Below are 24447 nucleotides of genomic sequence, written 5' to 3'. Positions count from 1 at the left end.
GGTCGAATTTGTCAGCTGCTAGCGTGTTGTACCAACAGCCTCAGATTTCAGCCTCAGCTGTCAAATTGTCGATCGCCAATACAGCTGAGATCGCCGTATTTGAATGTGACTGAGGTATGGTGTGTCAGGTGAATAATGCGACACAAAACCAGACACAGATAAGTTAGATGGAATAAAATTGAATGAGAGATTAATTAAATGTAGACAGAAATACACTCGTCGAAAAGTTCAGGTTAGTTCCTTGTATTTGACAGCTGTGAAACAAATGCCGACGATCGCGCATGTGCAAATGGGGTGCGCAATTTCACGTTGTCCAGTCTGTGTAGTATATATATACATATATTTGTTTGACCCCTTAACAAACCGTGTGATAAAAATCAACATCGTATTCTAATTCGCACTTTTAGGAATGTTCGTTGATAGGCGATATTCAAGTAAAGAATTTATACTCACTCCGTGTACAAATACGAATAGGTATCCCGACGATCGTTATTCCCAAAGGAGTTTGCCGGTCAAACGCCGTTTGTCGTTGGTAAATTACTGGTGGGTGATCGCAGCAGATCGTGGTACTGGAGCAGAGCTTCTCGCAGGGAACGTGAAACCTGGCCCGAAGCCGTGGCCACGGTACATTCGACCAGATAGGGATACAAGCCTATCAGTTGCTCCCAGACCGATCGATCGACTAGGTGAAAAAAATAAATAAAAATGCCACTTTGACTTGGGTTTTCAATTCAACGAGCCAGACGCGCATACATACATGCAATGTATATTTGTATCATAGACCGAATGCTTACCTTTGTTAGGGGGAGCCTTTTTCAAGGACACCACCAGGGTAGCTACCGCTTTCAATACGAATGATATTTCCGACAATCTGTATCTAGAAAACCGTTTGATAATCAACACTTATAAACACGGTAAACGTTATTCACGGTAATTCGAGGAGTTCGATAACGCGGGGAAGGGGGGTAAGGCCTACATTACCTTGGCAGAGGGCATTTACCGCTGCGTCTCTCGTCCTCGATGTAACGTCGCAGCACCTCTTGGAACCTGTGTAAAAGAGCGGTGACGGCCAACCGCCCGGCTACCCCTCCTTCGTCGGTTTCCGTACCCTCCTTGCTGGAGGTTTGTATCTCATTGTTCAGCCCCCCAAAAACTTTAGCTTATGGTATGAATAAAATTTTGAATTTCATCCAACGTTCAAAACAAAAGATTTGTCTTCTTACCTTCGGCAGGGAACTCCCAGAAGGAATTCATCCAAATCGAAAGGGGTCGATTCCAATAATTGGTCGGTTTGAGATGAAATTAATGCATCGATCGATAACGATGATAATCTGATAACGAGAAGTCGCATCAATTGCAATTTCAAGAGGAAAAAAAAAAAAAAAAAAAAAAAAAAAAACACTTTCTAGCATAAAATACCGCACCGGTAACCTGCACACTGTACATCTTTCAGTTTTGTCATAAAATTAGCCGGACAAGATATAAGAGGAAAATCTAAAAATACAAGAAGATATAAAGAGTTTTTCCGTCAATACCTTTATTATATTTACACGCAATTGCAATTACATCATTCAATGCTCCCACATTATTTTTGTTATTATCATTATTACTATCAATATATGGTTACATCGGCGAAGATCAAGGGGATATTATAAACAATGTGATTGTTCAGTATATAAAACTGTCTGATTACATAATTATACTAGAAAATTTTTGTAACTGATCAAATTTAATATATGTACAATACAGCCGCGACTTATACGACAAAAATTCGAGTTTGTTGCAAACGATCGATGAGCGAAACTGTTTGCGCGCACGAACGCAAACGATCGATGAGCGAAACTGTTTGCGCGTACGAACGCAAACGATCGATGAGCGAAACTGTTTGCGCGCACGAACGCAAACGATCGATGAGCAAATGTGTTTGCGCGCACGAACGCAAACGATCGATGAGCGAAACTGTTTGCGCGCACGAACGCAAACGATCGATGAGCAAAACTGTTTGCGCGCACAAACGCAAACGACCGTTGAGCACAAATGTTTGCGCGCACGAACGCAATCGATCGATGAGCAAAACTGTTTGCGCGCACGAACGCAGTTGCACTACATCAAGTTAGAACTAATTGTAAGTTATCTTCGTTCCTTTGTATCTCGCTGTAAATACCGCTTGACCTACCGCACATAGTTCATTGTGCGTTTTGCTGTATTATACACATCTGCGGCGTGGCGCCGAGGTACGTCTCAACGTCCCGCAAGGACAGTTTGGCGCACTGTAGAATTGGAAAATTTCTTATCAATTCGATGGTGAATTCTCATCATTAAAGTCTTCATGGATATCATCATATCATTATATTTGGATACTAATCAAGTTCTGATACTTGGCACTAATTTTTGATTTCACAACGGAGAACAGCGCTACGTTTTTGGTTTCGTCATCAGATTGTCGATCTCATTTTTCGCATGATCATTTTAAACTTGTGTTATTCACTACCCAATGAAAGGTTATCAAAATCTTCTACGCGAGAGCCCTATTTCTAGAACAGTTGAGCACGTCATAGCGATTGCTACTTCTACACAAATCTGTTCGACTTCGTCGGGAAACTAAAAATGGCAGAACATCGATTTCGAAAAATTTGTCAGCTACTCCGCCTCCAAGTTGGGCACGCTATGAATTTGCCTCTCGAGCCCCTCATTGCCGTACTGCAATTTTTCGTCGTAACTGCAGTTTACGTCCACATCAACAGAACATTCGGTACACAAGGATTGGAAAATTTCGTTGGTGATTTTCAACACCGGAACTTGTCTCTCGTTCACCAATTCGTTCAAGGCGTTCACGTAAGCGAGCTTATTCGAATTTTCATAAAAATTGATGTAAAACCAAGCGTAGTAAATCGCAACCTTGAATTCCTTGTCCTCCAACCAATCCTTCAATCTTGAAGTGCAACCTGCATCGATAACGATGAAAACGATTAATTACGAACAAATAACGAAGATAACAATCGCGCCGAGTGAGCGAAGAAAATTCACACGTTCACTTTGCAAGATTCACCAATAAATTATCGACTGGATTTACATACCTTGTTTTCCCTCTGAATTCCCGCAGCAGGGTGAATAGTTCATATATATATCGATCGATTTGAACTTTGACGTCTCATCAACTTCCTGACTTTCGTACCTGGAATAAATTTCAATGTTACGCGACGTTGACACGTGATTACTGTGATTTGAAAATTTTAAGAAAACAAAAATAAAAATTTGACTCATTCCTAAAAATTATAGCTACCAGTCGATAAAACGTTCTTCGGCGTGTTGCACGGCGCGTTCGTTTTCGAATGCAATCCTGACGACGGTGTCATCGGTAGACGTTAATCTCACCAGCATAATAGTCGCCGGGTATCGAGGATCGCAGCAAGCTTCGAAAAATCGGTTTATCAAATTATCTGAATGCGACTCTGAAAAATCCATGATTCGACTTGGTGCTTGAAAATGCAAACAGACTAAATCGTTCATTACGCTCGGTATCATTTATATATACCGTCTAGCAAAGTATGACGCATCTTATGTGCATGAAAAATGCTCCGATGATGTAATAAAAAAAACGGAGTCGAATAGAATACATGCGCAATTTGAGATGTAACAAGGAAATCCTTTGACCACCCATATAATAACGCACTTGCACATGTAGGTAATTCATCGTGCCTGTGACAAACCTGTTAGCGGAGATAACGGTCATCGGCACGTTCTTATCTTGCCGCAGAAGAGTCGGGCAGTGCCGGAAGGCAAGCGGTGTCAGTCGCTAATTGGTTTTGCTTTTTCAATCGTAAGGAAAACCGCATTGTCCACGCTTTTGCAAACAGTGCATGGTATAACCGACGAACGGAGTGTCCGTTACTCACCAAGTTGATTTTTTATTACAGCGTCCAGCCCCCCAAGAACTTTAGCTTATGGTATGAATAAAATTTTGAATTTCATCCAACGTTCAAAACAAAAGATTTGTCTTCTTACCTTCGGCAGGGAACTCCCAGAAGGAATTCATCCAAATCGAAAGGGGTCGATTCCAATAATTGGTCGGTTTGAGATGAAATTAATGCATCGATCGATAACGATGATAATCTGATAACGAGAAGTCGCATCAATTGCAATTTCAAGAGGAAAAAAAAAAAAAAAACAAAAAAAAAAAACACTTTCTAGCATAAAATACCGCACCGGTAACCTGCACACTGTACATCTTTCAGTTTTGTCATAAAATTAGCCGGACAAGATATAAGAGGAAAATCTAAAAATACAAGAAGATATAAAGAGTTTTTTTGTCAATACCTTTATTATATTTACACGCAATTGCAATTACATCATTCAATGCTCCCACATTATTTTTGTTATTATCATTATTACTATCAATATATGGTTACATCGGCGAAGATCAAGGGGATATTATAAACAATGTGATTGTTAAGTATATAAAACTGTCTGATTACATAATTATACTAGAAAATTTTTGTAACTGATCAAATTTAATATATGTACAATACAGCCGCGACTTATACGACAAAAATTCGAGTTTGTTGCAAACGATCGATGAGCGAAACTGTTTGCGCGTACGAACGCAAACGATCGATGAGCAAAAGTGTTAGCGCGCACGAACGCAAACGATCGATGAGCAAATGTGTTTGCGCGCACGAACGCAAACGATCGATGAGCGAAACTGTTTGCGCGTACGAACGCAAACGATCGATGAGCGAAACTGTTTGCGCGCACGAACGCAAACGATCGATGAGCGAAACTGTTTGCGCGCACGAACGCAAACGATCGATGAGCAAATGTGTTTGCGCGCACGAACGCAAACGATCGATGAGCGAAACTGTTTGCGCGCACGAACGCAAACGATCGATGAGCGAAACTGTTTGCGCGCACGAACGCAAACGATCGATGAGCAAAACTGTTTGCGCGCACAAACGCAAACGACCGTTGAGCACAAATGTTTGCGCGCACGAACGCAAACGATCGATGAGCAAAACTGTTTGCGCGCACGAACGCAGTTGCACTACATCAAGTTAGAACTAATTGTAAGTTATCTTCGTTCCTTTGTATCTCGCTGTAAATACCGCTTGACCTACCGCACATAGTTCATTGTGCGTTTTGCTGTATTATACACATCTGCGGCGTGGCGCCGAGGTACGTCTCAACGTCCCGCAAGGACAGTTTGGCGCACTGTAGAATTGGAAAATTTCTTATCAATTCGATGGTGAATTCTCATCATTAAAGTCTTCATGGATATCATCATATCATTATATTTGGATACTAATCAAGTTCTGATACTTGGCACTAATTTTTGATTTCACAACGGAGAACAGCGCTACGTTTTTGGTTTCGTCATCAGATTGTCGATCTCATTTTTCGCATGATCATTTTAAACTTGTGTTATTCACTACCCAATGAAAGGTTATCAAAATCTTCTACGCGAGAGCCCTATTTCTAGAACAGTTGAGCACGTCATAGCGATTGCTACTTCTACACAAATCTGTTCGACTTCGTCGGGAAACTAAAAATGGCAGAACATCGATTTCGAAAAATTTGTCAGCTACTCCGCCTCCAAGTTGGGCACGCTATGAATTTGCCTCTCGAGCCCCTCATTGCCGTACTGCAATTTTTCGTCGTAACTGCAGTTTACGTCCACATCAACAGAACATTCGGTACACAAGGATTGGAAAATTTCGTTGGTGATTTTCAACACCGGAACTTGTCTCTCGTTCACCAATTCGTTCAAGGCGTTCACGTAAGCGAGCTTATTCGAATTTTCATAAAAATTGATGTAAAACCAAGCGTAGTAAATCGCAACCTTGAATTCCTTGTCCTCCAACCAATCCTTCAATCTTGAAGCGCAACCTGCATCGATAACGATGAAAACGATTAATTACGAACAAATAACGAAGATAACAATCGCGCCGAGTGAGCGAAGAAAATTCACACGTTCACTTTGCAAGATTCACCAATAAATTATCGACTGGATTTACATACCTTGTTTTCCCTCTGAATTCCCGCAGCAGGGTGAATAGTTCATATATATATCGATCGATTTGAACTTTGACGTCTCATCAACTTCCTGACTTTCGTACCTGGAATAAATTTCAATGTTACGCGACGTTGACACGTGATTACTGTGATTTGAAAATTTTAAGAAAACAAAAATAAAAATTTGACTCATTCCTAAAAATTATAGCTACCAGTCGATAAAACGTTCTTCGGCGTGTTGCACGGCGCGTTCGTTTTCGAATGCAATCCTGACGACGGTGTCATCGGTAGACGTTAATCTCACCAGCATAATAGTCGCCGGGTATCGAGGATCGCAGCAAGCTTCGAAAAATCGGTTTATCAAATTATCTGAATGCGACTCTGAAAAATCCATGATTCGACTTGGTGCTTGAAAATGCAAACAGACTAAATCGTTCATTACGCTCGGTATCATTTATATATACCGTCTAGCAAAGTATGACGCATCGTATGTGCATGACAAATGCTCCGATGATGTAATAAAAAAAACGGAGTCGAATAGAATACATGCGCAATTTGAGATGTAACAAGGAAATCCTTTGACCACCCATATAATAACGCACTTGCACATGTAGGTAATTCATCGTGCCTGTGACAAACCTGTTAGCGAAGATAACGGTCATCGGCACGTTCTTATCTTGCCGCAGAAGAGTCGGGCAGTGCCGGAAGGCAAGCGGTGTCAGTCGCTAATTGGTTTTGCTTTTTCAATCGTAAGGAAAACCGCATTGTCCACGCTTTTGCAAACAGTGCATGGTATAACCGACGAACGGAGTGTCCGTTACTCACCAAGTTGATTTTTTCTTACAGCGTCCAGCCCCCCAAAAACTTTAGCTTATGGTATGAATAAAATTTTGAATTTCATCCAACGTTCAAAACAAAAGATTTGTCTTCTTACCTTCGGCAGGGAACTCCCAGAAGGAATTCATCCAAATCGAAAGGGGTCGATTCCAATAATTGGTCGGTTTGAGATGAAATTAATGCATCGATCGATAACGATGATAATCTGATAACGAGAAGTCGCATCAATTGCAATTTCAAGAGGAAAAAAAAAAAAAAAACAAAAAAAAAAAACACTTTCTAGCATAAAATACCGCACCGGTAACCTGCACACTGTACATCTTTCAGTTTTGTCATAAAATTAGCCGGACAAGATATAAGAGGAAAATCTAAAAATACAAGAAGATATAAAGAGTTTTTTTGTCAATACCTTTATTATATTAACACGCAATTGCAATTACATCATTCAATGCTCCCACATTATTTTTGTTATTATCATTATTACTATCAATATATGGTTACATCGGCGAAGATCAAGGGGATATTATAAACAATGTGATTGTTAAGTATATAAAACTGTCGAATTACATAATTATACTAGAAAATTTTTGTAACTGATCAAATTTAATATATGTACAATACAGCCGCGACTTATACGACAAAAATTCGAGTTTGTTGCAAACGATCGATGAGCGAAACTGTTTGCGCGCACGAACGCAAACGATCGATGAGCGAAACTGTTTGCGCGCACGAACGCAAACGATCGATGAGCAAAACTGTTTGCGCGCACGAACGCAAACGATCGATGAGCGAAACTGTTTGCGCGCACGAACGCAAACGATCGATGAGCGAAACTGTTTGCGCGCACGAACGCAAACGATCGATGAGCAAAACTGTTTGCGCGCACAAACGCAAACGACCGTTGAGCACAAATGTTTGCGCGCACGAACGCAAACGATCGATGAGCAAAACTGTTTGCGCGCACGAACGCAGTTGCACTACATCAAGTTAGAACTAATTGTAAGTTATCTTCGTTCCTTTGTATCTCGCTGTAAATACCGCTTGACCTACCGCACATAGTTCATTGTGCGTTTTGCTGTATTATACACATCTGCGGCGTGGCGCCGAGGTACGTCTCAACGTCCCGCAAGGACAGTTTGGCGCACTGTAGAATTGGAAAATTTCTTATCAATTCGATGGTGAATTCTCATCATTAAAGTCTTCATGGATATCATCATATCATTATATTTGGATACTAATCAAGTTCTGATACTTGGCACTAATTTTTGATTTCACAACGGAGAACAGCGCTACGTTTTTGGTTTCGTCATCAGATTGTCGATCTCATTTTTCGCATGATCATTTTAAACTTGTGTTATTCACTACCCAATGAAAGGTTATCAAAATCTTCTACGCGAGAGCCCTATTTCTAGAACAGTTGAGCACGTCATAGCGATTGCTACTTCTACACAAATCTGTTCGACTTCGTCGGGAAACTAAAAATGGCAGAACATCGATTTCGAAAAATTTGTCAGCTACTCCGCCTCCAAGTTGGGCACGCTATGAATTTGCCTCTCGAGCCCCTCATTGCCGTACTGCAATTTTTCGTCGTAACTGCAGTTTACGTCCACATCAACAGAACATTCGGTACACAAGGATTGGAAAATTTCGTTGGTGATTTTCAACACCGGAACTTGTCTCTCGTTCACCAATTCGTTCAAGGCGTTCACGTAAGCGAGCTTATTCGAATTTTCATAAAAATTGATGTAAAACCAAGCGTAGTAAATCGCAACCTTGAATTCCTTGTCCTCCAACCAATCCTTCAATCTTGAAGCGCAACCTGCATCGATAACGATGAAAACGATTAATTACGAACAAATAACGAAGATAACAATCGCGCCGAGTGAGCGAAGAAAATTCACACGTTCACTTTGCAAGATTCACCAATAAATTATCGACTGGATTTACATACCTTGTTTTCCCTCTGAATTCCCGCAGCAGGGTGAATAGTTCATATATATATCGATCGATTTGAACTTTGACGTCTCATCAACTTCCTGACTTTCGTACCTGGAATAAATTTCAATGTTACGCGACGTTGACACGTGATTACTGTGATTTGAAAATTTTAAGAAAACAAAAATAAAAATTTGACTCATTCCTAAAAATTATAGCTACCAGTCGATAAAACGTTCTTCGGCGTGTTGCACGGCGCGTTCGTTTTCGAATGCAATCCTGACGACGGTGTCATCGGTAGACGTTAATCTCACCAGCATAATAGTCGCCGGGTATCGAGGATCGCAGCAAGCTTCGAAAAATCGGTTTATCAAATTATCTGAATGCGACTCTGAAAAATCCATGATTCGACTTGGTGCTTGAAAATGCAAACAGACTAAATCGTTCATTACGCTCGGTATCATTTATATATACCGTCTAGCAAAGTATGACGCATCGTATGTGCATGAAAAATGCTCCGATGATGTAATAAAAAAAACGGAGTCGAATAGAATACATGCGCAATTTGAGATGTAACAAGGAAATCCTATGACCACCCATATAATAACGCACTTGCACGTGTAGGTAATTCATCGTGCCTGTGACAAACCTGTTAGCGAAGATAACGGTCATCGGCACGTTCTTATCTTGCCGCAGAAGAGTCGGGCAGTGCCGGAAGGCAAGCGGTGTCAGTCGCTAATTGGTTTTGCTTTTTCAATCGTAAGGAAAACCGCATTGTCCACGCTTTTGCAAACAGTGCATGGTATAACCGACGAACGGAGTGTCCGTTACTCACCAAGTTGATTTTTTCTTACAGCGTCCAGCCCCCCAAAAACTTTAGCTTATGGTATGAATAAAATTTTGAATTTCATCCAACGTTCAAAACAAAAGATTTGTCTTCTTACCTTCGGCAGGAAACTCCCAGAAGGAATTCATCCAAATCGAAAGGGGTCGATTCCAATAATTGGTCGGTTTGAGATGAAATTAATGCATCGATCGATAACGATGATAATCTGATAACGAGAAGTCGCATCAATTGCAATTTCAAGAGGAAAAAAAAAAAAAAAAAAAAAAAAAAAAACACTTTCTAGCATAAAATACCGCACCGGTAACCTGCACACTGTACATCTTTCAGTTTTGTCATAAAATTAGCCGGACAAGATATAAGAGGAAAATCTAAAAATACAAGAAGATATAAAGAGTTTTTTCGTCAATACCTTTATTATATTTACACGCAATTGCAATTACATCATTCAATGCTCCCACATTATTTTTGTTATTATCATTATTACTATCAATATATGGTTACATCGGCGAAGATCAAGGGGATATTATAAACAATGTGATTGTTAAGTATATAAAACTGTCTAATTACATAATTATACTAGAAAATTTTTGTAACTGATCAAATTTAATATATGTACAATACAGCCGCGACTTATACGACAAAAATTCGAGTTTGTTTCATTCATTATGTTAAAATTTTGTCGTTTCTCTGTTGTTGTTGTTGTTGTTGTTGTTGTTGTTTTTTTTCCGCTTATTTTCGTTTGATAGTAAACACTGTAGTTTATTTACAGTAATGTACCTTATACATAATTAATTTTTGATATATATTTTCCATTATTGCACTGTCTCTGCTTTTGCCGGCTATTTATGCTCTGGAAAATTTTGTAACCCGGTAATGAAGCGCCGTTTTACCGTTGTTGCCGTTGCTATTATTGTTACAGCGGTTGCTTCTGTGGTTTATAATTTTTTATAATCACGATTAAAATTACTAGCTATTTGATTTATTCCTTTAGTTCTGTTTTCTTCACACTTTCTTTATTTTTATCTACAAAGGTTTCCATACGTACGGTTACTATCTGTGATCTTTTGAGGAAAAGAATAAAATAAAATTACTTGTTACCGACGAGAATAGAAAAAGGAAATCAATAATGAATCGAGGTAGGTGAAGAAAGAAAAAAATTAAACTCCTTTCGGTCGTCTAAAAATAGTATAAATTCTTTACATTCAATAAAGCGACTCGACGTTTGATCAATTCGAAAATTATTACCTACTTAGTTTTGCGACAGACTACGGAATAGTTTTTTTTCATTTCTTTTTTGTGTTTTTCTCTTTTCCAAAACATCGTTTAATCAGCGGTTCGATACCATTTCAACTATTCATTCGATATACCGGTTTTGATTATAGCCTATGACTGAGTATACATATAGTATAAAACTGGGATGGGGTGTAACAATGTCTATTAAAATATCGACGAACGGGTTGTGGGATTTTTTTTGTTGCCGTTTCAACAACTGTCACGTAATATTACATCATATTTAAAATAATATTCACGATAATCACTGAAAATTATTCATCGAACTTGTTCGTCGTGTCAACGACCGGAAAAACCTATCGTCTTTCGTTATCATAAAGCCTTATATAGACGGGACCGCTAAAGTTCTATAAAAATGGTACTGTGTCTGCGGTAATATGTATAAACATGTATGAAAATTGCGAATACAGATATATATATATATATATATATATATATATATATATATATATATATATATATATATACAGAGCGGACAAGGTGAAATTGCGCACCCATTTTTTGTGCGCAAGCGCGAATCAAAACGACGGTCGAATTTGTCAGCTGCTAGCGTGTTGTACCAACAGCCTCAGATTTCAGCCTCAGCTGTCAAATTGTCGATCGCCAATACAGCTGAGATCGCCGTATTTGAATGTGACTGAGGTATGGTGTGTCAGGTGAATAATGCGACACAAAACCAGACACAGATAAGTTAGATGGAATAAAATTGAATGAGAGATTAATTAAATGTAGACAGAAATACACTCGTCGAAAAGTTCAGGTTAGTTCCTTGTATTTGACAGCTGTGAAACAAATGCCGACGATCGCGCATGTGCAAATGGGGTGCGCAATTTCACGTTGTCCAGTCTGTGTAGTATATATATACATATATTTGTTTGACCCCTTAACAAACCGTGTGATAAAAATCAACATCGTATTCTAATTCGCACTTTTAGGAATGTTCGTTGATAGGCGATATTCAAGTAAAGAATTTATACTCACTCCGTGTACAAATACGAATAGGTATCCCGACGATCGTTATTCCCAAAGGAGTTTGCCGGTCAAACGCCGTTTGTCGTTGGTAAATTACTGGTGGGTGATCGCAGCAGATCGTGGTACTGGAGCAGAGCTTCTCGCAGGGAACGTGAAACCTGGCCCGAAGCCGTGGCCACGGTACATTCGACCAGATAGGGATACAAGCCTATCAGTTGCTCCCAGACCGATCGATCGACTAGGTGAAAAAAATAAATAAAAATGCCACTTTGACTTGGGTTTTCAATTCAACGAGCCAGACGCGCATACATACATGCAATGTATATTTGTATCATAGACCGAATGCTTACCCTTGTTAGGGGGAGCCTTTTTCAAGGACACCACCAGGGTAGCTACCGCTTTCAATACGAATGATATTTCCGACAATCTGTATCTAGAAAACCGTTTCATAATCAACACTTATAAACACGGTAAACGTTATTCACGGTAATTCGAGGAGTTCGATAACGCGGGGAAGGGGGGTAAGGCCTACATTACCTTGGCAGAGGGCATTTACCGCTGCGTCTCTCGTCCTCGATGTAACGTCGCAGCACCTCTTGGAACCTGTGTAAAAGAGCGGTGACGGCCAACCGCCCGGCTACCCCTCCTTCGTCGGTTTCCGTACCCTCCTTGCTGGAGGTTTGTATCTCATTGTTCAGCCCCCCAAAAACTTTAGCTTATGGTATGAATAAAATTTTGAATTTCATCCAACGTTCAAAACAAAAGATTTGTCTTCTTACCTTCGGCAGGGAACTCCCAGAAGGAATTCATCCAAATCGAAAGGGGTCGATTCCAATAATTGGTCGGTTTGAGATGAAATTAATGCATCGATCGATAACGATGATAATCTGATAACGAGAAGTCGCATCAATTGCAATTTCAAGAGGAAAAAAAAAAAAAAAAAAAAAAAAAAAAAACACTTTCTAGCATAAAATACCGCACCGGTAACCTGCACACTGTACATCTTTCAGTTTTGTCATAAAATTAGCCGGACAAGATATAAGAGGAAAATCTAAAAATACAAGAAGATATAAAGAGTTTTTCCGTCAATACCTTTATTATATTTACACGCAATTGCAATTACATCATTCAATGCTCCCACATTATTTTTGTTATTATCATTATTACTATCAATATATGGTTACATCGGCGAAGATCAAGGGGATATTATAAACAATGTGATTGTTCAGTATATAAAACTGTCTGATTACATAATTATACTAGAAAATTTTTGTAACTGATCAAATTTAATATATGTACAATACAGCCGCGACTTATACGACAAAAATTCGAGTTTGTTGCAAACGATCGATGAGCGAAACTGTTTGCGCGCACGAACGCAAACGATCGATGAGCGAAACTGTTTGCGCGTACGAACGCAAACGATCGATGAGCGAAACTGTTTGCGCGCACGAACGCAAACGATCGATGAGCAAATGTGTTTGCGCGCACGAACGCAAACGATCGATGAGCGAAACTGTTTGCGCGCACGAACGCAAACGATCGATGAGCAAAACTGTTTGCGCGCACAAACGCAAACGACCGTTGAGCACAAATGTTTGCGCGCACGAACGCAATCGATCGATGAGCAAAACTGTTTGCGCGCACGAACGCAGTTGCACTACATCAAGTTAGAACTAATTGTAAGTTATCTTCGTTCCTTTGTATCTCGCTGTAAATACCGCTTGACCTACCGCACATAGTTCATTGTGCGTTTTGCTGTATTATACACATCTGCGGCGTGGCGCCGAGGTACGTCTCAACGTCCCGCAAGGACAGTTTGGCGCACTGTAGAATTGGAAAATTTCTTATCAATTCGATGGTGAATTCTCATCATTAAAGTCTTCATGGATATCATCATATCATTATATTTGGATACTAATCAAGTTCTGATACTTGGCACTAATTTTTGATTTCACAACGGAGAACAGCGCTACGTTTTTGGTTTCGTCATCAGATTGTCGATCTCATTTTTCGCATGATCATTTTAAACTTGTGTTATTCACTACCCAATGAAAGGTTATCAAAATCTTCTACGCGAGAGCCCTATTTCTAGAACAGTTGAGCACGTCATAGCGATTGCTACTTCTACACAAATCTGTTCGACTTCGTCGGGAAACTAAAAATGGCAGAACATCGATTTCGAAAAATTTGTCAGCTACTCCGCCTCCAAGTTGGGCACGCTATGAATTTGCCTCTCGAGCCCCTCATTGCCGTACTGCAATTTTTCGTCGTAACTGCAGTTTACGTCCACATCAACAGAACATTCGGTACACAAGGATTGGAAAATTTCGTTGGTGATTTTCAACACCGGAACTTGTCTCTCGTTCACCAATTCGTTCAAGGCGTTCACGTAAGCGAGCTTATTCGAATTTTCATAAAAATTGATGTAAAACCAAGCGTAGTAAATCGCAACCTTGAATTCCTTGTCCTCCAACCAATCCTTCAATCTTGAAGTGCAACCTGCATCGATAACGATGAAAACGATTAATTACGAACAAATAACGAAGATAACAATCGCGCCGAGTGAGCGAAGAAAATTCACACGTTCACTTTGCAAGATTCACCAATAAATTATCGACTGGATTTACATACCTTGTTTTCCCTCTGAATTCCCGCAGCAGGGTGAATAGTTCATATATATATCGATCGATTTGAACTTTGACGTCTCATCAACTTCCTGACTTTCGTACCTGGAATAAATTTCAATGTTACGCGACGTTGACACGTGATTACTGTGATTTGAAAATTTTAAGAAAACAAAAATAAAAATTTGACTCATTCCTAAAAATTATAGCTACCAGTCGATAAAACGTTCTTCGGCGTGTTGCACGGCGCGTTCGTTTTCGAATGCAATCCTGACGACGGTGTCATCGGTAGACGTTAATCTCACCAGCATAATAGTCGCCGGGTATCGAGGATCGCAGCAAGCTTCGAAAAATCGGTTTATCAAATTATCTGAATGCGACTCTGAAAAATCCATGATTCGACTTGGTGCTTGAAAATGCAAACAGACTAAATCGTTCATTACGCTCGGTATCATTTATATATACCGTCTAGCAAAGTATGACGCATCGTATGTGCATGAAAAATGCTCCGATGATGTAATAAAAAAAACGGAGTCGAATAGAATACATGCGCAATTTGAGATGTAACAAGGAAATCCTTTGACCACCCATATAATAACGCACTTGCACATGTAGGTAATTCATCGTGCCTGTGACAAACCTGTTAGCGAAGATAACGGTCATCGGCACGTTCTTATCTTGCCGCAGAAGAGTCGGGCAGTGCCGGAAGGCAAGCGGTGTCAGTCGCTAATTGGTTTTGCTTTTTCAATCGTAAGGAAAACCGCATTGTCCACGCTTTTGCAAACAGTGCATGGTATAACCGACGAACGGAGTGTCCGTTACTCACCAAGTTGATTTTTTCTTACAGCGTCCAGCCCCCCAAAAACTTTAGCTTATGGTATGAATAAAATTTTGAATTTCATCCAACGTTCAAAACAAAAGATTTGTCTTCTTACCTTCGGCAGGGAACTCCCAGAAGGAATTCATCCAAATCGAAAGGGGTCGATTCCAATAATTGGTCGGTTTGAGATGAAATTAATGCATCGATCGATAACGATGATAATCTGATAACGAGAAGTCGCATCAATTGCAATTTCAAGAGGAAAAAAAAAAAAAAAACAAAAAAAAAAAACACTTTCTAGCATAAAATACCGCACCGGTAACCTGCACACTGTACATCTTTCAGTTTTGTCATAAAATTAGCCGGACAAGATATAAGAGGAAAATCTAAAAATACAAGAAGATATAAAGAGTTTTTTTGTCAATACCTTTATTATATTTACACGCAATTGCAATTACATCATTCAATGCTCCCACATTATTTTTGTTATTATCATTATTACTATCAATATATGGTTACATCGGCGAAGATCAAGGGGATATTATAAACAATGTGATTGTTAAGTATATAAAACTGTCTGATTACATAATTATACTAGAAAATTTTTGTAACTGATCAAATTTAATATATGTACAATACAGCCGCGACTTATACGACAAAAATTCGAGTTTGTTGCAAACGATCGATGAGCGAAACTGTTTGCGCGCACGAACGCAAACGATCGATGAGCGAAACTGTTTGCGCGTACGAACGCAAACGATCGATGAGCGAAACTGTTTGCGCGCACGAACGCAAACGATCGATGAGCAAATGTGTTTGCGCGCACGAACGCAAACGATCGATGAGCGAAACTGTTTGCGCGCACGAACGCAAACGATCGATGAGCAAAACTGTTTGCGCGCACGAACGCAAACGATCGATGAGCGAAACTGTTTGCGCGCACGAACGCAAACGATCGATGAGCAAAACTGTTTGCGCGCACAAACGCAAACGACCGTTGAGCACAAATGTTTGCGCGCACGAACGCAATCGATCGATGAGCAAAACTGTTTGCGCGCACGAACGCAGTTGCACTACATCAAGTTAGAACTAATTGTAAGTTATCTTCGTTCCTTTGTATCTCGCTGTAAATACCGCTTGACCTACCGCACATAGTTCATTGTGCGTTTTGCTGTATTATACACATCTGCGGCGTGGCGCCGAGGTACGTCTCAACGTCCCGCAAGGACAGTTTGGCGCACTGTAGAATTGGAAAATTTCTTATCAATTCGATGGTGAATTCTCATCATTAAAGTCTTCATGGATATCATCATATCATTATATTTGGATACTAATCAAGTTCTGATACTTGGCACTAATTTTTGATTTCACAACGGAGAACAGCGCTACGTTTTTGGTTTCGTCATCAGATTGTCGATCTCATTTTTCGCATGATCATTTTAAACTTGTGTTATTCACTACCCAATGAAAGGTTATCAAAATCTTCTACGCGAGAGCCCTATTTCTAGAACAGTTGAGCACGTCATAGCGATTGCTACTTCTACACAAATCTGTTCGACTTCGTCGGGAAACTAAAAATGGCAGAACATCGATTTCGAAAAATTTGTCAGCTACTCCGCCTCCAAGTTGGGCACGCTATGAATTTGCCTCTCGAGCCCCTCATTGCCGTACTGCAATTTTTCGTCGTAACTGCAGTTTACGTCCACATCAACAGAACATTCGGTACACAAGGATTGGAAAATTTCGTTGGTGATTTTCAACACCGGAACTTGTCTCTCGTTCACCAATTCGTTCAAGGCGTTCACGTAAGCGAGCTTATTCGAATTTTCATAAAAATTGATGTAAAACCAAGCGTAGTAAATCGCAACCTTGAATTCCTTGTCCTCCAACCAATCCTTCAATCTTGAAGCGCAACCTGCATCGATAACGATGAAAACGATTAATTACGAACAAATAACGAAGATAACATTAGCGCCGAGTGAGCGAAGAAAATTCACACGTTCACTTTGCAAGATTCACCAATAAATTATCGACTGGATTTACATACCTTGTTTTCCCTCTGAATTCCCGCAGCAGGGTGAATAGTTCATATATATATCGATCGATTTGAACTTTGACGTCTCATCAACTTCCTGACTTTCGTACCTGGAATAAATTTCAATGTTACGCGACGTTGACACGTGATTACTGTGATTTGAAAATTTTAAGAAAACAAAAATAAAAATTTGACTCATTCCTAAAAATTATAGCTACCAGTCGATAAAACGTTCTTCGGCGTGTTGCACGGCGCGTTCGTTTTCGAATGCAATCCTGACGACGGTGTCATCGGTAGACGTTAATCTCACCAGCATAATAGTCGCCGGGTATCGAGGATCGCAGCAAGCTTCGAAAAATCGGTTTATCAAATTATCTGAATGCGACTCTGAAAAATCCATGATTCGACTTGGTGCTTGAAAATGCAAACAGACTAAATCGTTCATTACGCTCGGTATCATTTATATATACCGTCTAGCAAAGTATGACGCATCGTATGTGCATGAAAAATGCTCCGATGATGTAATAAAAAAAACGGAGTCGAATAGAATACATGCGCAATTTGAGATGTAACAAGGAAATCCTTTGACCACCCATATAATAACGCACTTGCACATGTAGGTAATTCATCGTGCCTGTGACAAACCTGTTAGCGAAGATAACGGTCATCGGCACGTTCTTATCTTGCCGCAGAAGAGTCGGGCAGTGCCGGAAGGCAAGCGGTGTCAGTCGCTAATTGGTTTTGCTTTTTCAATCGTAAGGAAAACCGCATTGTCCACGCTTTTGCAAACAGTGCACGGTATAACCGACGAACGGAGTGTCCGTTACTCACCAAGTTGATTTTTTCTTACAGCGTCCAGCCCCCCAAAAACTTTAGCTTATGGTATGAATAAAATTTTGAATTTCATCCAACGTTCAAAACAAAAGATTTGTCTTCTTACCTTCGGCAGGGAACTCCCAGAAGGAATTCATCCAAATCGAAAGGGGTCGATTCCAATAATTGGTCGGTTTGAGATGAAATTAATGCATCGATCGATAACGATGATAATCTGATAACGAGAAGTCGCATCAATTGCAATTTCAAGAGGAAAAAAAAAAAAAAAACAAAAAAAAAAAACACTTTCTAGCATAAAATACCGCACCGGTAACCTGCACACTGTACATCTTTCAGTTTTGTCATAAAATTAGCCGGACAAGATATAAGAGGAAAATCTAAAAATACAAGAAGATATAAAGAGTTTTTTCGTCAATACCTTTATTATATTTACACGCAATTGCAATTACATCATTCAATGCTCCCACATTATTTTTGTTATTATCATTATTACTATCAATATATGGTTACATCGGCGAAGATCAAGGGGATATTATAAACAATGTGATTGTTAAGTATATAAAACTGTCTGATTACATAATTATACTAGAAAATTTTTGTAACTGATCAAATTTAATATATGTACAATACAGCCGCGACTTATACGACAAAAATTCGAGTTTGTTGCAAACGATCGATGAGCGAAACTGTTTGCGCGTACGAACGCAAACGATCGATGAGCAAATGTGTTTGCGCGCACGAACGCAAACGATCGATGAGCAAATGTGTTTGCGCGCACGAACGCAAACGATCGATGAGCGAAACTGTTTGCGCGCACGAACGCAAACGACCGTTGAGCAAAACTGTTTGCGCGCACAAACGCAAACGACCGTTGAGCACAAATGTTTGCGCGCACGAACGCAAACGATCGATGAGCAAAACTGTTTGCGCGCACGAACGCAGTTGCACTACATCAAGTTAGAACTAATTGTAAGTTATCTTCGTTCCTTTGTATCTCGCTGTAAATACCGCTTGACCTACCGCACATAGTTCATTGTGCGTTTTGCTGTATTATACACATCTGCGGCGTGGCGCCGAGGTACGTCTCAACGTCCCGCAAGGACAGTTTGGCGCACTGTAGAATTGGAAAATTTCTTATCAATTCGATGGTGAATTCTCATTATTAAAGTCTTCATGGATATCATCATATCATTATATTTGGATACTCATCAAGTTCTGATACTTGGCACTAATTTTTGATTTCACAACGGAGAACAGCGCTACGTTTTTGGTTTCGTCATCAGATTGTCGATCTCATTTTTCGCATGATCATTTTAAACTTGTGTTATTCACTACCCAATGAAAGGTTATCAAAATCTTCTACGCGAGAGCCCTATTTCTAGAACAGTTGAGCACGTCATAGCGATTGCTACTTCTACACAAATCTGTTCGACTTCGTCGGGAAACTAAAAATGGCAGAACATCGATTTCGAAAAATTTGTCAGCTACTCCGCCTCCAAGTTGGGCACGCTATGAATTTGCCTCTCGAGCCCCTCATTGCCGTACTGCAATTTTTCGTCGTAACTGCAGTTTACGTCCACATCAACAGAACATTCGGTACACAAGGATTGGAAAATTTCGTTGGTGATTTTCAACACCGGAACTTGTCTCTCGTTCACCAATTCGTTCAAGGCGTTCACGTAAGCGAGCTTATTCGAATTTTCATAAAAATTGATGTAAAACCAAGCGTAGTAAATCGCAACCTTGAATTCCTTGTCCTCCAACCAATCCTTCAATCTTGAAGCGCAACCTGCATCGATCACGATGAAAACGATTAATTACGAACAAATAACGAAGATAACATTAGCGCCGAGTGAGCGAAGAAAATTCACACGTTCACTTTGCAAGATTCACCAATAAATTATCGACTGGATTTACATACCTTGTTTTCCCTCTGAATTCCCGCAGCAGGGTGAATAGTTCATATATATATCGATCGATTTGAACTTTGACGTCTCATCAACTTCCTGACTTTCGTACCTGGAATAAATTTCAATGTTACGCGACGTTGACACGTGATTACTGTGATTTGAAAATTTTAAGAAAACAAAAATAAAAATTTGACTCATTCCTAAAAATTATAGCTACCAGTCGATAAAACGTTCTTCGGCGTGTTGCACGGCGCGTTCGTTTTCGAATGCAATCCTGACGACGGTGTCATCGGTAGACGTTAATCTCACCAGCATAATAGTCGCCGGGTATCGAGGATCGCAGCAAGCTTCGAAAAATCGGTTTATCAAATTATCTGAATGCGACTCTGAAAAATCCATGATTCGACTTGGTGCTTGAAAATGCAAACAGACTAAATCGTTCATTACGCTCGGTATCATTTATATATACCGTCTAGCAAAGTATGACGCATCTTATGTGCATGAAAAATGCTCCGATGATGTAATAAAAAAAACGGAGTCGAATAGAATACATGCGCAATTTGAGATGTAACAAGGAAATCCTTTGACCACCCATATAATAACGCACTTGCACATGTAGGTAATTCATCGTGCCTGTGACAAACCTGTTAGCGAAGATAACGGTCATCGGCACGTTCTTATCTTGCCGCAGAAGAGTCGGGCAGTGCCGGAAGGCAAGCGGTGTCAGTCGCTAATTGGTTTTGCTTTTTCAATCGTAAGGAAAACCGCATTGTCCACGCTTTTGCAAACAGTGCATGGTATAACCGACGAACGGAGTGTCCGTTACTCACCAAGTTGATTTTTTCTTACAGCGTCCAGCCCCCCAAAAACTTTAGCTTATGGTATGAATAAAATTTTGAATTTCATCCAACGTTCAAAACAAAAGATTTGTCTTCTTACCTTCGGCAGGGAACTCCCAGAAGGAATTCATCCAAATCGAAAGGGGTCGATTCCAATAATTGGTCGGTTTGAGATGAAATTAATGCATCGATCGATAACGATGATAATCTGATAACGAGAAGTCGCATCAATTGCAATTTCAAGAGGAAAAAAAAAAAAAAAACAAAAAAAAAAAACACTTTCTAGCATAAAATACCGCACCGGTAACCTGCACACTGTACATCTTTCAGTTTTGTCATAAAATTAGCCGGACAAGATATAAGAGGAAAATCTAAAAATACAAGAAGATATAAAGAGTTTTTTCGTCAATACCTTTATTATATTTACACGCAATTGCAATTACATCATTCAATGCTCCCACATTATTTTTGTTATTATCATTATTACTATCAATATATGGTTACATCGGCGAAGATCAAGGGGATATTATAAACAATGTGATTGTTAAGTATATAAAACTGTCTGATTACATAATTATACTAGAAAATTTTTGTAACTGATCAAATTTAATATATGTACAATACAGCCGCGACTTATACGACAAAAATTCGAGTTTGTTGCAAACGATCGATGAGCGAAACTGTTTGCGCGTACGAACGCAAACGATCGATGAGCAAATGTGTTTGCGCGCACGAACGCAAACGATCGATGAGCAAATGTGTTTGCGCGCACGAACGCAAACGATCGATGAGCGAAACTGTTTGCGCGCACGAACGCAAACGACCGTTGAGCAAAACTGTTTGCGCGCACAAACGCAAACGACCGTTGAGCACAAATGTTTGCGCGCACGAACGCAAACGATCGATGAGCAAAACTGTTTGCGCGCACGAACGCAGTTGCACTACATCAAGTTAGAACTAATTGTAAGTTATCTTCGTTCCTTTGTATCTCGCTGTAAATACCGCTTGACCTACCGCACATAGTTCATTGTGCGTTTTGCTGTATTATACACATCTGCGGCGTGGCGCCGAGGTACGTCTCAACGTCCCGCAAGGACAGTTTGGCGCACTGTAGAATTGGAAAATTTCTTATCAATTCGATGGTGAATTCTCATTATTAAAGTCTTCATGGATATCATCATATCATTATATTTGGATACTCATCAAGTTCTGATACTTGGCACTAATTTTTGATTTCACAACGGAGAACAGCGCTACGTTTTTGGTTTCGTCATCAGATTGTCGATCTCATTTTTCGCATGATCATTTTAAACTTGTGTTATTCACTACCCAATGAAAGGTTATCAAAATCTTCTACGCGAGAGCCCTATTTCTAGAACAGTTGAGCACGTCATAGCGATTGCTACTTCTACACAAATCTGTTCGACTTCGTCGGGAAACTAAAAATGGCAGAACATCGATTTCGAAAAATTTGTCAGCTACTCCGCCTCCAAGTTGGGCACGCTATGAATTTGCCTCTCGAGCCCCTCATTGCCGTACTGCAATTTTTCGTCGTAACTGCAGTTTACGTCCACATCAACAGAACATTCGGTACACAAGGATTGGAAAATTTCGTTGGTGATTTTCAACACCGGAACTTGTCTCTCGTTCACCAATTCGTTCAAGGCGTTCACGTAAGCGAGCTTATTCGAATTTTCATAAAAATTGATGTAAAACCAAGCGTAGTAAATCGCAACCTTGAATTCCTTGTCCTCCAACCAATCCTTCAATCTTGAAGCGCAACCTGCATCGATAACGATGAAAACGATTAATTACGAACAAATAACGAAGATAACATTAGCGCCGAGTGAGCGAAGAAAATTCACACGTTCACTTTGCAAGATTCACCAATAAATTATCGACTGGATTTACATACCTTGTTTTCCCTCTGAATTCCCGCAGCAGGGTGAATAGTTCATATATATATCGATCGATTTGAACTTTGACGTCTCATCAACTTCCTGACTTTCGTACCTGGAATAAATTTCAATGTTACGCGACGTTGACACGTGATTACTGTGATTTGAAAATTTTGAGAAAACAAAAATAAAAATTTGACTCATTCCTAAAAATTATAGCTACCAGTCGATAAAACGTTCTTCGGCGTGTTGCACGGCGCGTTCGTTTTCGAATGCAATCCTGACGACGGTGTCATCGGTAGACGTTAATCTCACCAGCATAATAGTCGCCGGGTATCGAGGATCGCAGCAAGCTTCGAAAAATCGGTTTATCAAATTATCTGAATGCGACTCTGAAAAATCCATGATTCGACTTGGTGCTTGAAAATGCAAACAGACTAAATCGTTCATTACGCTCGGTATCATTTATATATACCGTCTAGCAAAGTATGACGCATCTTATGTGCATGAAAAATGCTCCGATGATGTAATTAAAAAAACGGAGTCGAATAGAATACATGCGCAATTTGAGATGTAACAAGGAAATCCTTTGACCACCCATATAATAACGCACTTGCACATGTAGGTAATTCATCGTGCCTGTGACAAACCTGTTAGCGAAGATAACGGTCATCGGCACGTTCTTATCTTGCCGCAGAAGAGTCGGGCAGTGCCGGAAGGCAAGCGGTGTCAGTCGCTAATTGGTTTTGCTTTTTCAATCGTAAGGAAAACCGCATTGTCCACGCTTTTGCAAACAGTGCATGGTATAACCGACGAACGGAGTGTCCGTTACTCACCAAGTTGATTTTTTCTTACAGCGTCCAGCCCCCCAAAAACTTTAGCTTATGGTATGAATAAAATTTTGAATTTCATCCAACGTTCAAAACAAAAGATTTGTCTTCTTACCTTCGGCAGGGAACTCCCAGAAGGAATTCATCCAAATCGAAAGGGGTCGATTCCAATAATTGGTCGGTTTGAGATGAAATTAATGCATCGATCGATAACGATGATAATCTGATAACGAGAAGTCGCATCAATTGCAATTTCAAGAGGAAAAAAAAAAAAAAAACAAAAAAAAAAAACACTTTCTAGCATAAAATACCGCACCGGTAACCTGCACACTGTACATCTTTCAGTTTTGTCATAAAATTAGCCGGACAAGATATAAGAGGAAAATCTAAAAATACAAGAAGATATAAAGAGTTTTTTTGTCAATACCATTATTATATTAACACGCAATTGCAATTACATCATTCAATGCTCCCACATTATTTTTGTTATTATCATTATTACTATCAATATATGGTTACATCGGCGAAGATCAAGGGGATATTATAAACAATGTGATTGTTAAGTATATAAAACTGTCTGATTACATAATTATACTAGAAAATTTTTGTAACTGATCAAATTTAATATATGTACAATACAGCCGCGACTTATACGACAAAAATTCGAGTTTGTTGCAAACGATCGATGAGCGAAACTGTTTGCGCGCACGAACGCAAACGATCGATGAGCAAAAGTGTTTGCGCGCACGAACGCAAACGATCGA

At 39.7% G+C, this 24447-nt stretch overlaps 7 protein-coding genes and 2 long non-coding RNA genes across 9 annotated transcripts; all 9 read right to left on the bottom strand.

Annotated features, from left to right (window-relative positions):
• Positions 1–355: 355 nt before the first annotated feature.
• Positions 356–1238, bottom strand: LOC125500887. The gene is made up of 2 exons (XR_007278350.1): positions 982–1238; positions 356–877 (listed from the first exon to the last, which is right to left on the bottom strand). It is a non-coding gene; the product is annotated as an uncharacterized LOC125500887 (long non-coding RNA).
• A 1096-nt stretch (positions 1239–2334) lies between these two features.
• On the bottom strand, positions 2335–3525 carry LOC125500886. Its single transcript, XM_048655039.1, has 3 exons — positions 3284–3525; positions 3078–3175; positions 2335–2945 (listed from the first exon to the last, which is right to left on the bottom strand). The coding sequence occupies exons 1-3, from the start codon at positions 3523–3525 to the stop codon at positions 2641–2643; spliced, it is 645 nt and encodes a 214-aa protein (XP_048510996.1). The 3' UTR covers positions 2335–2640.
• A 1747-nt stretch (positions 3526–5272) lies between these two features.
• LOC125501114 lies at positions 5273–6463 on the bottom strand. Its single transcript, XM_048656110.1, has 3 exons — positions 6222–6463; positions 6016–6113; positions 5273–5883 (listed from the first exon to the last, which is right to left on the bottom strand). The coding sequence occupies exons 1-3, from the start codon at positions 6461–6463 to the stop codon at positions 5579–5581; spliced, it is 645 nt and encodes a 214-aa protein (XP_048512067.1). The 3' UTR covers positions 5273–5578.
• Positions 6464–8054: 1591 nt separating this feature from the next.
• Positions 8055–9245, bottom strand: LOC125501104. Its single transcript, XM_048656080.1, has 3 exons — positions 9004–9245; positions 8798–8895; positions 8055–8665 (listed from the first exon to the last, which is right to left on the bottom strand). Exons 1-3 carry the CDS (start codon positions 9243–9245, stop codon positions 8361–8363), a joined length of 645 nt encoding a protein of 214 aa, XP_048512037.1. The 3' UTR covers positions 8055–8360.
• Positions 9246–11801: 2556 nt separating this feature from the next.
• LOC125501109 lies at positions 11802–12617 on the bottom strand. Its single transcript, XR_007278607.1, has 3 exons — positions 12428–12617; positions 12241–12323; positions 11802–12128 (listed from the first exon to the last, which is right to left on the bottom strand). It is a non-coding gene; the product is annotated as an uncharacterized LOC125501109 (long non-coding RNA).
• Positions 12618–13781: 1164 nt separating this feature from the next.
• On the bottom strand, positions 13782–14972 carry LOC125501108. The gene is made up of 3 exons (XM_048656084.1): positions 14731–14972; positions 14525–14622; positions 13782–14392 (listed from the first exon to the last, which is right to left on the bottom strand). The coding sequence occupies exons 1-3, from the start codon at positions 14970–14972 to the stop codon at positions 14088–14090; spliced, it is 645 nt and encodes a 214-aa protein (XP_048512041.1). The 3' UTR covers positions 13782–14087.
• Positions 14973–16641: 1669 nt separating this feature from the next.
• Positions 16642–17832, bottom strand: LOC125501102. Its single transcript, XM_048656078.1, has 3 exons — positions 17591–17832; positions 17385–17482; positions 16642–17252 (listed from the first exon to the last, which is right to left on the bottom strand). The coding sequence occupies exons 1-3, from the start codon at positions 17830–17832 to the stop codon at positions 16948–16950; spliced, it is 645 nt and encodes a 214-aa protein (XP_048512035.1). The 3' UTR covers positions 16642–16947.
• A 1681-nt stretch (positions 17833–19513) lies between these two features.
• On the bottom strand, positions 19514–20575 carry LOC125501103. Its single transcript, XM_048656079.1, has 3 exons — positions 20334–20575; positions 20128–20225; positions 19514–19995 (listed from the first exon to the last, which is right to left on the bottom strand). The coding sequence occupies exons 1-3, from the start codon at positions 20573–20575 to the stop codon at positions 19691–19693; spliced, it is 645 nt and encodes a 214-aa protein (XP_048512036.1). The 3' UTR covers positions 19514–19690.
• Positions 20576–22256: 1681 nt separating this feature from the next.
• On the bottom strand, positions 22257–23334 carry LOC125501106. Its single transcript, XM_048656082.1, has 3 exons — positions 23077–23334; positions 22871–22968; positions 22257–22738 (listed from the first exon to the last, which is right to left on the bottom strand). Exons 1-3 carry the CDS (start codon positions 23316–23318, stop codon positions 22434–22436), a joined length of 645 nt encoding a protein of 214 aa, XP_048512039.1. The 5' UTR covers positions 23319–23334; the 3' UTR covers positions 22257–22433.
• Positions 23335–24447: the final 1113 nt, after the last annotated feature.

This window comes from Athalia rosae, chromosome 5, assembly GCF_917208135.1.
Source record: "Athalia rosae chromosome 5, iyAthRosa1.1, whole genome shotgun sequence".
In the NCBI taxonomy this organism is placed as follows: Eukaryota; Metazoa; Arthropoda; class Insecta; order Hymenoptera; family Athaliidae; genus Athalia; species Athalia rosae.
Note: the sequence above shows the minus strand (reverse complement) of the source record. Positions and strands in the feature narration are given on the sequence as shown.